The sequence below is a fragment of the Dioscorea cayenensis genome, chromosome 18, assembly GCF_009730915.1.
Source record: "Dioscorea cayenensis subsp. rotundata cultivar TDr96_F1 chromosome 18, TDr96_F1_v2_PseudoChromosome.rev07_lg8_w22 25.fasta, whole genome shotgun sequence".
Classification (NCBI taxonomy): Eukaryota; Viridiplantae; Streptophyta; class Magnoliopsida; order Dioscoreales; family Dioscoreaceae; genus Dioscorea; species Dioscorea cayenensis.
In genome coordinates this window covers 20,928,699-20,945,278 of record NC_052488.1, presented here as the reverse complement: position 1 = coordinate 20,945,278, position 16,580 = coordinate 20,928,699, and the positions used below count along the sequence as shown (strand labels likewise).

Genomic DNA, 16,580 nt, shown 5'->3' with positions numbered 1-16,580 from the left:
GAAAGAAGTTCTTGGGTTTGATGTTAGCACAGCTTTTGTTGCTGTCGTTTTAGCTTGTTTGGGAATATATGCAGGGTCTCTGTATTTTTATTTTGGGGATATAAGCTAGGTTGGAGGTATGTAAAAGGCAGTGAATGAAGAAATGAAACTCTGAGAATCTTCACTTCTCCTCCTATCTCATCTCCTAACCATTGTTCCCGGAGCTTTCACCGGCTCGAACGGTGTTTATTTGGTACGACTGGGATCGGGTCGTATCAATTGGTGCTTTCGTTGAGAGATGATCGGGGCACAAACCATGGCGGACCAAGATGTGCTCGCGGTTTTGAAGACCATTCAAGCGCAACTACAAAGCCAGGCAGTAGATTTCCAATCTCTCAAGCAATATGTGCAACAAGTAGAGGGGCGTATGGACAATCTTCGCGACCAGTTTCTGGGCAGCACGGAACAAATGGACCCGATGCTTAGTCCGTCTACTCCGGTGCAGTCAGGTGAACCGACGATTGGCGGATCAGACTTTACTCCATATCTCCGTGCTCTGAAGGTGGACATTCCAAAGTTTGACGGTAGCGACCCGACTACATGGTGCTTCCGAGTTGAGGAATATTTCAGCCTTCATAACACCCCAGCGACTCTTCGTCTGCGCCTTGCATCATTTCTCATGGAGGGACCAGCATCCGACTGGTTTCAATGGATGAAGGCTAACAACCTCATCACTACCTGGCCAACGTTTTTACTACACATCCAGAAACGGTTTGGTCCATCAAAGTTCGAAGACTACCAAGGAAATCTATCCAAACTTAAGCAGGTTGGCACGGTGGCGGAATTCCAATCGAATTTGAAGCTCGATGAACAAAAGTCTGTGGGATACCTGAACCCTTGTTAATTTCCTTCTTCATCACCGGGTTGCGCTCCCGAGTTAGCGGTGGAATTGAGGTTATCTCGGCCGTCCACCCTAATGGAGACTTTTTGAGCTTGCTCACGCATATGAAGCTCGCGCGGAGGAGACCAAGAACGATTCACGATCTTGGATTAAATGGTCACCCCGACAAACCACGGCCACACCTCTACCAGTAAAACACCCACCACCATTACAAGCTCCTGCTAGAACCCAACCTGCTCCCCTACTAGCATTACCTCCAATCACTCGGACCCCGTGCCCACCTCAAAAATTAACACCCTCATACCTCACCACCCCGCTACCCATCCGACGCCTTTCCCCAACCGAAATCTCGGGACCGTCCGAGCAAAAGGGCTCTGCTTCAATTGTGACCAAAAGTTTGGCCCTCGGGTCATCGTCGAGGAGCAAGTTCTTCCCGCTTCTAGGAGTAGATGATGATGAACCTATGGAACCCAAGGAGGAAGAGGTTGAAGAACAATCCACACTTGAGGCCGAGCTCGTCACAGGTGACATCTCCAGTTTGAACACTCTGGCCGGAACTGAGAACCCCCGATCTCTCCGACTGCGAGGTGAGATAGCCGGGAAATATTACCAGGTTCTCATTGATAGCGAGAGTACCCACAACTTCATCAAACCCACCATCACTGAGGCGTTGAGACTTCCCATTCAAACCATTCCACCTTTCCGAGTGTACGTAGGTAATGGCGACTACCTAGTATGCTCTTATTATTGCCCTCAGGTCATGTTGCAAATGCAGGGCCTCCCATTTTCGGTGGATCTCTATGTCCTCCCCATTGAAGGACCGGACTTGGTTCTAGGTATCCAATGGCTGCAAATGCTAGGGAAGGTCACCCATGATTACTCTGAACCGTCGATGGAATTCCAGTGGCAGGGCATCTCTGTGATCCTTCATGGTGATGTACCGCAGTCACCTCGACCCATATCCTTCCATCAACTACAAGGCCTGATTCAGAGGACCAAATACTCCAGCCTGTTTGAGCTCCACCAAATTCCCCTACAAGCGTCACATACAGGGGTCAGCACAGAGGCTTCGTCTATCTTGACATTGCAAACTGAATTGCCTCCGGTGGTGTCTCGAGTACTGGAGAACTACAAATCCATGTTTGAACCACCCACTCAGCTTCCTCCGCATCGAGCCATCGATCACCAAATACACCTCAGCCCGGATGCGAAGCCAGTGAATGTGCGACCCTATCGTTATCCTCATTTCCAAAAGAATGAGATGGAGCGAATGGTGCGTGAGATGTTGGAACAAGGCATCATCAGACCCAGTCGTAGCCCGTTCTCTTCCCCAGTTCTACTGGTGAAGAAGAAGGATGGAACTTTCCGTTTCTGCGTGGACTATCGAGCTCTCAACGCCGTGACTATCAAGGACAAGTTTCCGATTCCTACCATTGATGAGTTACTCGACGAGCTCGGCGGGGCGAGGGTGTTCAGTAAGCTGGATTTACGCGCTGGTTACCACCAAATTCGGATGAACTCTCGAGATATATACAAGACGGCGTTTCGGACTCATGAAGGTCATTTCGAATTTTTAGTTATGCCTTTTGGTTTAACTAATGCCCCTTCTACATTTCAGGCTGCCATGAATCAAGCCCTCTCCGCTTATCTACGTCGCTTCGTCATTGTTTTCTTCGATGATATACTAGTTTATAGTGCAACAATGGAGGACCACAGCTTACATCTCGAACAAGTATTAGCTTGCCTTCACTCACATAATTTCTTCATCAAGCTCTCGAAGTGTTCTTTCTGCCAAGAGACAATCGAATACTTGGGGCATCTTGTTTCACCATCAGGCGTGCGAGCAGATCCAGAGAAGATAAACTCTATGTTACACTGGCCCCTTCCAACGTCTCAGAAACAGCTACGAGGATTCCTTGGCCTTACCGGATATTATCGGCGATTCATCCGTGACTATGCCACTATTGCAGCTCCACTCACTGATCTCCTATGTAAAGATGGATTCAAGTGGTCGCACTGTGCTACTGCAGCCTTCGAAGCTCTCAAGAGGGCCATGGTGACAGCACCGGTTCTCAGGTTACCCGATTTCCGAGAGACTTTCGTCATCGAGACCGATGCTTCAAACACAGGCGTTGGGGCGGTGCTCATGCAAACGGGACACCCAATTGCTTATTTCAGTCGCAAGCTAAGTCCCCGCATGCGCATATCCTCGACATACCTCAAGGAACTCTATGCCATCTCGGAAGCTGTCCGAAAATGGCGTCAATACCTCCTAGGCTATTTTTTTATCATTCGAACTGACCATCGAAGCATCAAAGAACTGCTGCAGCAAGTGATTCAAACACCAGAGCAACAACAATACATTCAGAAGCTACTTGGTTACCACTTTCGGATAGAGTATAAACCGGGACGAGCCAATCTGGCAGCAGACGCATTTTCCCGAATGCACGAGGAGCCTACAGAGACCTCCACTAGTCGACGGTTCCATTGCCTGAAGTTAGCCAGCCAACCTATTCCTGAGTTCATGGAGGTCCTTCGCAGAGAGAATTCTGAATTCCTTGATCTCAAAGACCGCACTGGCCAATTCACGGAAGGGCAATTATCGGCTGCTTATGCATTTCGGAATGGGATTCTTTTCTTTCGTAATCGATATTATATCAGTCCGCAATCTTCTCTTGCGAGCGCTACTCGTGAATTCCATGATACACCACCGGGTCGGACATGCGGGCGTCTAGCGTTTTGGTCCGACTATCATCCCATTTCTATTGGCCATACATGCGAGAGACGTGGAGGACTATGTGTCAAAGTGCGTGACGTGCCAACAAATCAAATTTACGACGCAAGCACCAGCCGGATTAATCCAACCACTGCCTATTCCTTCGATGGTTTGGGATGAGGTAACAATGGATTTCATTGTCGGCCTTCCGCCGTCGCGAGGGTGTACCGCCATCATGGTGGTCGTCGATCGCCTTTCAAAGTCGGCACATTTCGCAGCGCTCCCCACTCAGTTTACGGCTACCAAAGTGGCTGAGATGTTTGCCAACACTGTGATCAAGCATCATGGTTTTCCAAGTACTATCATCTCCGACAGAGACCCAGTGTTTGTAAGCCAATTCTGGAAAAAGTTGTTTGAACTCAGTGGCACTACTCTGCGACACAGCACAGATGACCCTTATCACCCCCAAAACCGATGGCTAAATCGGAAGTAGTAAATGTGGGATCGAACAATACCTTCGGGCCTTCACTCATGACCAACCTACCACCTGGGTCGATTTCCTCACTTGGGCTGGAGCTCTCTTACAACACCTGGGTTTCCATAGTGGTCTCAAAATGTCACCTTATCAAGCGCTCTATGGTAGAGCCCCTCCAACAATCCCGACCTACTCTAAAGGAGCCACAACACTCGAGGCACTTGAAGAACTTCTTCAGGAGAGAGATGCTGTGTTGAGATCATTGAAGGATAACCTCCGCCGGGCACAACAACGAATGGAACAGAAAGCCAATGCCCGGAGACGTGAGCTCCAACTATCAGTAGGAGACAGGGTATTGGTTCGCTTGCAACCCTATCGTCAGAACACGGTGGCTCGACGGAAATCCCAAAAGCTCTCGCCCCGATATTATGGACCTTTTACGGTGGAGGAACGCATCGGGCCCGTCGCCTATCGGCTAAATTTACCAGCGACCAGTCGCATCCACCCCGTCTTTCACATATCTACATTGAAACCATTCCAAGGGGAAGTTGAAGCTGGGACATGTCCCTTACCACCCGGTTTCGGTGAAGATACTCCTCAACCCAAACCAGTAGCCATTTGTGCTACACGGATGGTGCTCAACCAAGGACGGCCACAACAACAAGTACTGGTGCAATGGCAAAACACAACGCTAGAAGACGCTACCTGGGAGCCGCTCAAAAGATTTCGCAGAAATTTCTCAGACTTCCACCTTGAGGACAAGGTGGTTTTCGACGGTGGCGGGAGTGATACGACTCAGGCGATGTTGTCAGGTGTGGTGGAACCAACTCAAGGCGTCACGGAAGAAGTTTCGACAGAAAAACGGACTCGGACCAAGGCGCGACCAGCTTGGCTCGTGAACTACGTGGAGTGATCACAGAACAGACAGGGGATAGTGGGAGCATGGTATGCTATGCGATGTTGTCAGAAAAAAGTTCTTGGGTTTGATGTTAGCACAGCTTTTGTTGCTGTCGTTTTAGCTTGTTTGGGAATATATGCAGGGTCTCTGTATTTTTATTTTGGGGATATAAGCTAGGTTGGAGGTATGTAAAAGGCAGTGAATGAAGAAATGAAACTCTGAGAATCTTCACTTCTCCTCCTATCTCATCTCCTAACCATTGTTCCCGGAGCTTTCACCGGCTCGAACGGTGTTGATTTGGTACGACTGGGATCGGGTCGTATCATATAATCTCCGAATTTGTGCACATTAAGAAAACAGAGAAACATATATTTAATCTTGAACACATCCAAAGAAATCATACTGAAACCCAATTAGCTCAAATAAAGAGGAAAAAAAAAGTAATGCAATTAAAATTCAAGACAATGTTTTCAAATCACTGCTAGTGACTAAACATTAAGATACTCCAAGAACCAGTAAACATTGAACATTAACTACATGATATTTCATTTAGAACAACAAAATCCTGAAATTAATAAACTAATCAAATAATGCAATGAAGACAATGGTTTCAAATCACTCCGAGTTACCATCATTAATAAACTACAACAACCAGTAAAAATCATGATTCTTCATTTACAACAACAAAATCCTCAAATTAACAAATTTAACAAACACATGCATAACAATTGACTTCTTTATATCTACTCTTCAACAAAATCCAAGCAATTCAAATGGAAAATAGATAGCAAACCTTAAAATCCAAGTCCAGTTACAGCAATGTGTTTGGAAACCCTAACCCTAGAGTTTGGAATGGATCAGCACCAGAAAGGGTTAACAAAGAAAGGACACGTAACTGTTGATTTGCTGACGTGGCGAAACATAGCAACATTAGCGCGCGAAACGGTAACCGCTCCCCCAAATGATTACACTGTCTCGCATCAGCAATTTAAGTTAACCTTCTCCTTCGCTCAAAAACAAGACCACGTGTCAATCATGCACTGAGTGATGATGAAAATGATGGACGGTCAAGATTGTTCCTTTGACTAACTAACCCTCATGTCCCATACTGGTCTTTCAGAGTTCTGACTTTTCGTCCTCAAAAATTAAAAAATAAATAAATATTTTTTTTGTTCTTATTTTTATTAATTACGTTTGAATAAAATTAGATAGATGAATGATATCTATATGAGTTAAATTCAATATTTACTAAACCTTCAGAATAAATCGAGTTGAAGAAGCGAAGAAGATGCATGATATAGTTGTATACTAAGGTGAGTTTGGAATTAATAAATCATTTTATTATATAGGTGTATATATAATAGATATTATTTCTATGTATATATATTATGATAAAATTAATATGAAAATCTTATGCTGGAATGTTAGAGGTCTAGGCAGACCCTCTAAACGCCACTTAGTCAAAGAAGTTATTTTAAATTGCAAAGCTGATATTATTTGCCTCCAAGAATCTAAACTTCAAAACATCCATAGTTCTCTCTGGAGATTAATTGGAGGCAAACGCATTAACTCTTTTGAATACTTACCGGCCCAAGGTACTGCTGGAGGTATTATCCTCGCTTGGGACAGTTCACAACTTATTGGTAATTTAATTTATAAGGGATCCTTTACCATCTCCGTCAAATTTACTAATCATTTTGATAACTCCACTTGGACTTGCACCAGTGTCTATGGACCAAACTTCAGACTCATCAGGCCCGAATTTTGGAATGAGCTCCGAATCCTAAAAAATCTCATTTCAACCCCCTGGGTTATTTGTGGCGATTTCAACACGATTTTTTCCTTAGACAACAAAAATAACGGTATCTCTAATCCTAGAGATATCACCATATCCCAGAACATTCTAAGTGAACTTGATCTCATCGACCCTCCCATTAATGGGAAAAAATTTACCTGGTCCAATGGACAATCTAACCCTATCTGGGTTCGACTTGATCGATTCCTTTATTCTCATGATTGGACCGCCTTATACCCCCGATCATCTCAATTTGATCTTCCCAGATTTGGTTCGGATCATTCTCCTATCTGTCTAGATTTTGGATTACACCTTAAGAGATCCCGAACCTTCAAATTTGAGAAATTCTGGTATTCCAACCCCCACATCATCAATCTTATTCATGAATGGTGGTCAGAACCAAACCCTGTTGGCTGTGGAGCATTTATCTTTTCCAAAAAACTCGCTCATTTGAAATCCAACCTCCGCACTTGGTCCAAGAACAATTTTTGCGCTTCTAAGATCCTCAAAAGTAGTCTCCTAGACGAATTACACTCCATTGACATCATTGGTGAAATTAGACCTCTCTCTGAAGAAGAATTCAACCGACTTTCCCAAATCCGCTCTGAATTATACAACATTTTAAACCAGGAAGAAATTTACTGGAAACAACGTTCTAGGATTATTTGGCTTAGAGAAGGGGACTCTAACACTAAATTCTTTTCACCAAGTTGCAAATGGCGGGAGAAATAAAAAAATCACATACCTCGTATTCTTCAAAATGGCAATTGGATTGACTGGAAATTTTTCAAATTGGTAGAATCTTCACCCGATCACTACCGATCCTGTCTTTTGGTACTTTCTTTGCCAAATAGATTCCTCCCTGACTCGGCATTTTCTTTTTTTGAATATAAGGAAAGAATTGATCTCTCTCACCTTGAACTTCCTTTCACTCATCAAGAAATCAAACAAGTCTGCTTTTTGGACTTAACCCCGACAAAGCTCCCTGGGTCCGAATGGCTTCCCTATTTTCTTCTTTTCAAAAACATTGGACCATTCTCCAAGACACTCTTGTTAAACTCATGAGGATTTTTCGAAGGCACCATCAACCTCGAACGTATCAACTGGATACACATTACTCTTATTGCAAAAAATAACACGCCAGGTGATGTGAAGGACTTTCGTCCCATCAGCCTTATCAATTCCACCTGTAAAATTATTTCCAAAATCCTTGCCAATCGCCTCAGTAATGTTATAAGTTTGCTAGTTGACGAATCACAATCCGGATTTATCAAAGGCAGATGCATTGCGGACAATATTGTCGGTGCACAAGAAATCATTTTCAATTTACAAAAACGAAAACGTCTTGGTTACATCTTTAAAGTGGATTTTGCAAAAGCTTTCAACTCTCTTGACTGGAATTTTCTGCTCGAAATCCTTGCTGCTAGAGGCTTTGGACCTAAATGGATCTCCTGGGTTCACTCCATTCTTAGTACTTCCAAGGCCCAATTTATTATCAATGGAACGACTCAGGGCTACATCCGGTGTAAAAGAGGCCTAAGGCAAGGCGATCCTCTTTCCCCATTGCTCTTCACCCTTGCCGCTGATGTTTTGAGCACCATGTTCTTCCACGCTCTTAAATCTAAAGTCTTGGTGGGTGTTCCGGCCTTGAATCATACCGACAACACTTGTCACTTTCAATATGCTGACGACCTTCTTATTTTCTCCACTGGAGGAAAAGAAGATCTTCATATCATCAAACTAATCATGTATCTTTATGAGGGGTCCTCTGGCTTAACCATTAATTATTCGAAAAGCTGCCTGTACTCCTCTAACTACGGCTTCCAACCTCATCACTCCTCAGCTAGAATCCTAAGTTGCTCCCGAAGTTGTCTCCCAATTACCTACTTAGGAGTACCTCTTTCTGGTCGTAGACCCAAACGAAATGACTGGGCAAAACTCATTGACATGGATCGCTTTAGACTTACTTGTTGGAAAGCAAATTACTTATCACTTGGTGGACGCTTAACGCTCATTAACTCTGTCCTATCCACTGTTCCTGTTTATTGGATGTCAGTCTTCAAGCTCCCCGCTTGGGTTATTAAAGAAATTGATAAAATTCGGAGAGATTTTCTTTGGAAAGGCCCCTATCTGGGACCCAAAGGAGTCAGATTGATATATAGCCTGGAACAGAATCACCAGACCGCGGGAAATGGGAGGCTGGGGAATCCTTAACCTTCAGATCTTCAACAACGCTTTACTAGGAAAGTGGTGGTGGAAATTATCCCGCAACCCAAACAGCAGTTGGGCCAAAATTATCCATGCTAATTATTCTATAAATGACACTAATGGAATTCTTTCCCACATTCCACCCAGAAATAAATCCTTTTTTTGGGCAGGAGTGACCTCCACTTTACTCCCATTCCGGTCATGTATCATGAAAACTATCAGAAGTGGCTCTAACACTTCACTATGGTCTGATCCTTGGCACGCTGGAATCCTACTTAAAGATTGTTGGCCCTATCTCTTCCATGATTGTACTGTCCCCTGGATTACCATCAGGCAATTCTCCCAGTTTCTAAACAATCCTGAGCTTCTATTCTCCACCTCCACCCCCGATATGTTAACTGCTCTTCTTGAAATCATCCATGACTATTCTCATATTCATGATGATATCCACACTTGGACCCTTGAAAAAAGTGGCACATTCACAGTCAAATCCTTTTATAATTTTCTCATTGATGGTGGAATACGCAGCTCGCTTTACCCCCTTTTCTGGAAAAATCGTTGCCCTAGTAAAATCACTCTTTTCTGCTGGCTTGCTGGGGAGGACAAAATCCTCACTCTAGCAAATCTTTTCAAGAAAGGTTACAATTTTCAAAACTCCACCGATACCTGTGTCCTTTGCCACAGTGCCTTTGAGAATCTTCAACATCTTTTCATCGACTGTGTTTTCTCCAAACGCATCTGGGCATTTTTTTCTCAAATTTTAGAATTACACTCTCTTCCACAGACAATTCCCTTACTGTGGACCAATTGGATACCATCCTTAGCCCCTCAACACCGAATCCTCTGGGATCTCACTTCCCGTGCAATATTGTGGAATGTCTGGCTCGAAAGAAACAATCGCATATTTCAATTGACTGCTTCATCGCATCTCAATATTATTTATACAACTGCTAATATGCTTCTCTCTTGGCTCTCTACAGCTGCTGATAGGTATCAACAAAATCTCAATGAAGCATCACAGAAAATCAAGCGCTCACTCAACTTCTATAGCGCTAGAACCTCTAATCCTACTAGCGACTCCGACCACAATGCAGCCCAGGAGTAGTTGCTCCTTCTACTTTTCTAGACAGGCCTGAGATGCCAGACAATGTCTTCCGCCTGCTTACATTCTTATCTACTTTCTGCTTCCCTGTTTTTTTAGATGTACTTTGTTCCCTCACTTCTGGTGAGAGGACTTAACTCTTTGTACTCTTATCTTTTCTTTCAATAAATCAGTGGTTTATCCACTCTTTTTAATTAATATGAAGCATGTGATCTAGTTGTGACTTGGTCCTTAAACGCTCCATTTTAGGAATGTTTCTTGATTGAATCAGTACATTCAAAGGCACATTGGTGCTGAGAACCTGCATATAAATACTATGTATTAATATATATACGCACATCCTATATATATTTCTTGGTTTGAGAGTGCATGTGTGTATTTTATATATATAGTGTTTTTTTCTTGCTTTATAATTACACCTTCTCAACATGCATCTCAAGGAGCTCAAGCAAATTGACATAGTTTATACTGAAAATGATTGAAAGTTATCAACTTCATTAAAATAGTTTAATTTACTAATATCATGGACTTCTTAATTTCACATTAATCTTGCATGCGTACATTCATGTCTTAATTATTGCTTAAAAAGAAGAAATGCCTCAACTTTATTGTGAAGTCAAGCCACCTGTAATGTTTAATCACCACTAATTATATGCTTAAACTAAGTTAACTTTAATTAAATACAAAGAGAGCATTGATATCAGAACTCTAAACTACAATCAAATCATGTCTAAATCTTTCATACATTGAGATACTAATTAATTAAACCTTCTCCTTGGAAGTCTTAAAAAGATACTTAACCCCAATCTTAATTAACTAATCCAAAAGTAATCTCGATTAGTGTTTATCGTTTAGATTATGACAAACTTAGATGCTGTCGTGACACCTGTTACTCCCAACCCAAGTACCTTCTTATTTTCTAAATATTAAATTCAAAGTTTCAAACAGTACACGTAAGCAATTACGAAAGAAAAGTTTTTCTTAAAAAGATAATAATGAAGTAATTCATAAAGTTAATTTCTCTATTTATTTTAAATTGATTTTTATTTTTCCAATTAATGTGCTCTACATAAAAAGACAAGACTTCTCTTCACTAATGTATAAGTCTGAAACTTTTTTAACACATTAATGAATTAAAATCATATTAGTAAACTAGCTAATTGATATATATATATATATATATTATCAAGTGTGTACAAATAATGGAATTGAAGATGATAAGATAAATATTGGAGTGACATGAGGACAATAAGTCACTCTCATGCCATATCCATTTGGAGGTATCAAGCATGGACTCATAGTATTTGGTTTGGAAGGTAGCTTTGTACTCATGAATGATATCTTAATGTGGATGCTTTGCTGGAGAATATATAGAGCCATTTGCATGGCAGTGCTTGTGTCTATATATGTTTTTATCTATCGTAAATAGTGTGACTAGATCTTCTTGTTTTGCATGGAGAGATTTGAGAGAAATGTATATATATATAAAAATATATATTGAGAGAGATATATAGATATAGATATAGAGATCCATGAGTTCAGTACTTGGTGAATGATGTGGGTGGCGGAACTAGGTTGGATGTACACTACACATGCAGTTATGTGATATTGAAAAACAGTGAGAGAAATTTCTTGTTTGTTTCCTTTGTGAGAGGTTCTAGGAAATGAGAGAGATGTGAGTTTGGTGGCTATGACTTGTGAGTGAGACCAACAAGAAGTGAAAGGGCCGGGTGCTGTATATCATGCATGGATCTTTATGGCTGAACTAGTGAGTCATGTTTGGTGTGTGATCAAAGGGTTTGGCAGGGTTGGTGAGGGGCAACCCCACGTGAATCTTGACCACCTTTGCATGCATGCATGCTAATTCCTTCTCTTTGCTTAAAACCCTAGCAATACTTGATCATCTCCTCAATTAGTAGTATTGCTTGTATGTATATACATAATATTATATGTGGAAATAGAGAACTATGTGATGCCACAGAGTTTGTAGACAAGAAATATTTGGTGTTTAGTGAGATGTAATTGGATTTGATGGCACTTTGGGCAGCATGGGACCCCAATGCCCATACTCATCTCAGAGAGGAATGGTGGAACTTTATGTTAGGAGTTTAGCTACATGTGTCATCAATAATGGCAAACTGAATTGTTGTGGTGGTGGTGGTGCACATGAAGTCCTAACTTGGTGATTAATTTGTTTATAAATAGGGGCATCAAAATGTGAGAACTTTATGTGATTGATATTCTAAAAATTGGACTCATCTTCTTGGCGCCATGCATGCTAACACTGAACTAAACTAAACTAAGCTAAACTAGACTTCTCCATCTTTTTTCTTTAAAAAGATATTAATTGACAAAGTCACGTGGGAGTGACACAATTAATCAAATTTCAGAAAATTTAGATTGATCATATGTATTTGATAAAAACAATAAGAGACTGTAAGCAAAGTCGATCTTGATTATTTGTACAAATAATCTTAAGTTGTTTATAGTTAAAAAAATCATTAACTTCAACAAAATAACAGCTAGCTAATTTATATGAGAAAGATGGTTGTACTATCATTCTTTTTTTTTTAATATTATCTTTATATATTTATATCATCAAGCATATAATTCAACAGACATAACCATAAAACTATATCAAAAGTTGGCAAAAGGTGACAGTTTGGCAATCAAATCATGGCAAAAGCTTGGTTTAGTCTTTACACACACTCACATCTATATATATAGTGTATATGTGCTTGATTCAAAGCAAAACCTATATATATATATATATATATATAAGATGATACATGTGATATATATATATATGGTATGAAGATGTAGAAAAACTAATTAAGTTGGCCAAACTTTTTAGTCCAGTTACATGCATATTTGCAATGAAGCTGAAATAGAACTTGCAGAATCAATTTAATGGAGGATATGCGTGAGAACCCTAAACCCTAAATATATCCTTGTTGTTCTTGGATCTATTGAGCCACCATAGCCTTTTTAAGTGATGCTTGATGTTGTCCCTCAAATGGGCGGCCAGGATCTGTTTTGCATGTGCATCAGGTTTGCACAATCTCATGCATGATCATGATTTTCCGGGCTAGTTGTTTTGTTTTTGTTTTAGATTCCCAAAGCCAATGAGATGTGCTTTCATTCAGCGTTTGAGATTATTAGCTATATATTAATTACAACTAAAGCACTATTAGCTACATATATATTTAATTATTAATAATAGGAAAGAATTTTTTTATTTGATCAATATATAGCTAGCAATATTTCTATAATAATGATTGAAGAAAGTTAATGAATAAGATTAAGAAATTTAAATTTTAGTTTGTATAGAAAAGATCATTAATTCTTCACGTGTTTTTGTCATTAACTAAAAGTTTTCTATGTTAATATCATTTTGCAATAAATTACTATTATTAACTGGTTTTGTAATCTTTCAAAATTATGTGTTTGCCACCAAACTTAATTGGTTGGGACATGTTAGTAGAAAATCAAACATCACAAAATCATCTCACCAAAAATAGATATTATGAACCAAAGTTTGATTTTGAAAGTTTCCATTAAAAAAAAAAAGACCCAAAATATTTTCAAAGCGATGGGATTTCAAAATGTAAGTTTTAAATATGAAATGGATGGGAAATTATAGTTTAAATACTATAGTAATCACCAACCTTTTTAAAATTTCAATTTAATTTGCTAACTAAAATTTATATTTCATAATTCTTTCCGATGTACATCCTCTCTCAAAATTAAATTATTTGAAGGAATGGTTTAAGAAGAAAAAGGCTAAAACGAAACTTCATTCATAAACACCACAAGGCTCCAAATGACTGTAATTTTGGCATACTATGATAATTATAATAAGTTCAAAAATACATGATTCAATATATATATATATATAGGGAAAACATCATCTAGGGACGTCCCTAGATTTCAAATCTAGGAATGTTTTTAAATCTAAGCCGTTGGATCATCATTCGATGGTTGATTGATTATATAAACATTGTACAACTTTTTACTGTTCATGATCACTGCACAACACTGTAGAACGTGGTTTCTACTGTTCATAACAATAAGAGCCGTCAAATTTTCATCCGATGGCTACTATGGACATCCCTAGATTTGAAATCTAGGGACATCTCTAGATGATGGGTTCTCATATATATATATATATATAAAGAACCGTGAACTAATCTAGCGGTAACTACTTTGTAGTGTGATTGAGAGGTATCGAGCCTCTCAACTCGTATTGTACTTGATCTCTTATGGGAGTTTTTTGTGAGGAATACTTCTCGTTGTTTTTTTCCAGAAATTATATGGCAGGGGGGTTTATCTCCAGAGAGGTCATTCAAGCCACTGTAAATGGTGCATGCACTTCCATACCAGCATGTTCTTTGATTTAGAGCTTGTAGTAAAAATATATATATATATATATATATTAAGAACAAAATGACTAATAATTCTAAGTTAAAAAAAAATGACAACAATGAAGGTTATGCATGGGAACCTGAGACTGAGAAGCCTTTTCAGCACACAATATACACCACTAGCTCATTCTTAAATTAAGTACGTTTATGGTCATATAAACTCATACTAATCCATAGTATTCCGTGACACATGACACATCCTAATTTCCAAATCTATTTAAGTCTCTCGTATCTCTTTCAGTTGGACCCAAAAAAGGAACTTTGAACTTGAACTTGATATATAGCTAGCAACTCCTGTCCCTTTCTTTCATTTTTCACAACTCCCACTCAAATCTCTTTCTCTCATCGATCTACACACTGAAACTTCAGTTCCACTGTCAACATGAGGGTGAGAACTACATCAAATCTTTTTCTATATATCTATCTTGTGTGCATGCTCTTTCTTAACAATCTCTTTCTTTCTGATCTCTTTCAATATTGGAATTAAGTATGAGGGTAAAGGAATATCAGTGATCGAACACAATCAATAAACATTAAATCATATTTTCCTTTTCTTTCCTTTGATTCTTCAACCTTTGTTTGTGTGCAGATCCTCAACTGGATGCAAAAGAAGTTCAATGGAAAACCAGACAACAAGAGATCATTTGATCCTGTTTCCATCTCAGCTCCTTCATGTAAGCTTGAATATATATATTTACTCTTCTTGTTCTTTGTTTGTTTTCTTTTCTTATAGTGTTTTGATTTCAATGTAAAGATGATCGGAAAGAAGAGTTCAGTGATTGGCCGCAAGCTTTACTGGCCATCGGAACTTTTGGAAACAAAGAAATCAGTGAAAAACAAGAAACAACACAGCATGATGATGAATCTTCAGAAGATGAGCTCCATGAAGATGAAACATCTCAAGACTTGCAAGACTTCACTCTTGAAGAAGTGACCAAGCTGCAGAATGAGCTCACAAAACTACTAAAACATAAACCAAAGCCAAAACCTGATGCACCAGAGATCACCGGAGAAGATAGAGCTAATCTTCCACTCAATAGGTTCCTCAATTGTCCTTCAAGTTTAGAGGTTGAACGTATAGCAAACATTAATGAAGCTAAGATTATTCTCAACAAAGCCAAAGATGCTTTGATGGATAATGGAAGTAAGATTCGACGAAGATCGATCTCTTTTCTTCTAAAGAAGATGTTTGTTTGTAAATCTGGTCTTCCTCCAATGCCTAACATAAGAGATTCAGTTCCTGAGTCCAAGATTGACAAGGTATATATATATATATATTTTTGCATATATTGCATGAAATATATATTTATATATCTCAAAAGGTTTTATTAATTTTTTTCTAAATTTTTTTTTCCTCTCCATTGGAAGTTATTAAGGATGATCTTGCACAAGAAAATATATCCTCCGAGTTCTACTCCAACCTTACTGAAGAAGTACTTGGATAAGAAACAAGATGAGAAAAGGATCAAAGATGAAGAAGATGAAGGATGTAAATGGGTCAAAACTGATTCTGAATGTAAGTACTTCTTTTGCTTTTATTTTCTCCTTTTTTTTTATTTCTTGACTATAAATACTGATTTAATTTTATTTTTATTTTTTTTTATTTTTATTTTATCTGCAGTTATTGTTCTAGAGATGTAGGAGACTTTGGATTGGTGAGTCTTAAGATTAATGAATAATGGTTAATTTATGAGTAAATTAAATTAACTGATGTTTGGAACGTTATATTATTTGCAGGTAACTTTGGAGGACTTGTTTTTACTGTTTCTTATTAATACTCATTCCTGCAGATTCACAAAGAGTTTGTGAGGAGAATACAAGATATGAATTGAAATTCATGTTGGGCAAATTTGTGTGATGTGATTAAAGAGCAATTGTGGCTAATTTGAAATTGTTGTATAAATAATGAAGAATATTGGGCATGTCATTAGAGGATAAAATGTGTTTTCTTTTTATTCCCAAGTGTTTTTGTGGGAATTCATTCTCCTATCAAGGCTCTCTAAATGCTCTTGTTTATATTTAATATATATATATATATATATATATACTAATTATAATAAAGAATCAAATGAAATATAAATA

At 39.2% G+C, this 16,580-nt stretch overlaps 1 protein-coding gene across 1 annotated transcript; it reads left to right on the top strand.

Moving 5' to 3' along the window:
* The first annotated feature begins 14,826 nt into the window (after positions 1 to 14,826).
* Positions 14,827 to 16,353, top strand: LOC120282908 (protein NEGATIVE GRAVITROPIC RESPONSE OF ROOTS-like). The gene is made up of 6 exons (XM_039289739.1): positions 14,827 to 14,886; positions 15,088 to 15,172; positions 15,253 to 15,758; positions 15,867 to 16,014; positions 16,120 to 16,153; positions 16,236 to 16,353. The coding sequence occupies exons 1-5, from the start codon at positions 14,881 to 14,883 to the stop codon at positions 16,137 to 16,139; spliced, it is 765 nt and encodes a 254-aa protein (XP_039145673.1). The 5' UTR covers positions 14,827 to 14,880; the 3' UTR covers positions 16,140 to 16,153; positions 16,236 to 16,353.
* The last annotated feature ends 227 nt before the right edge of the window (positions 16,354 to 16,580 follow it).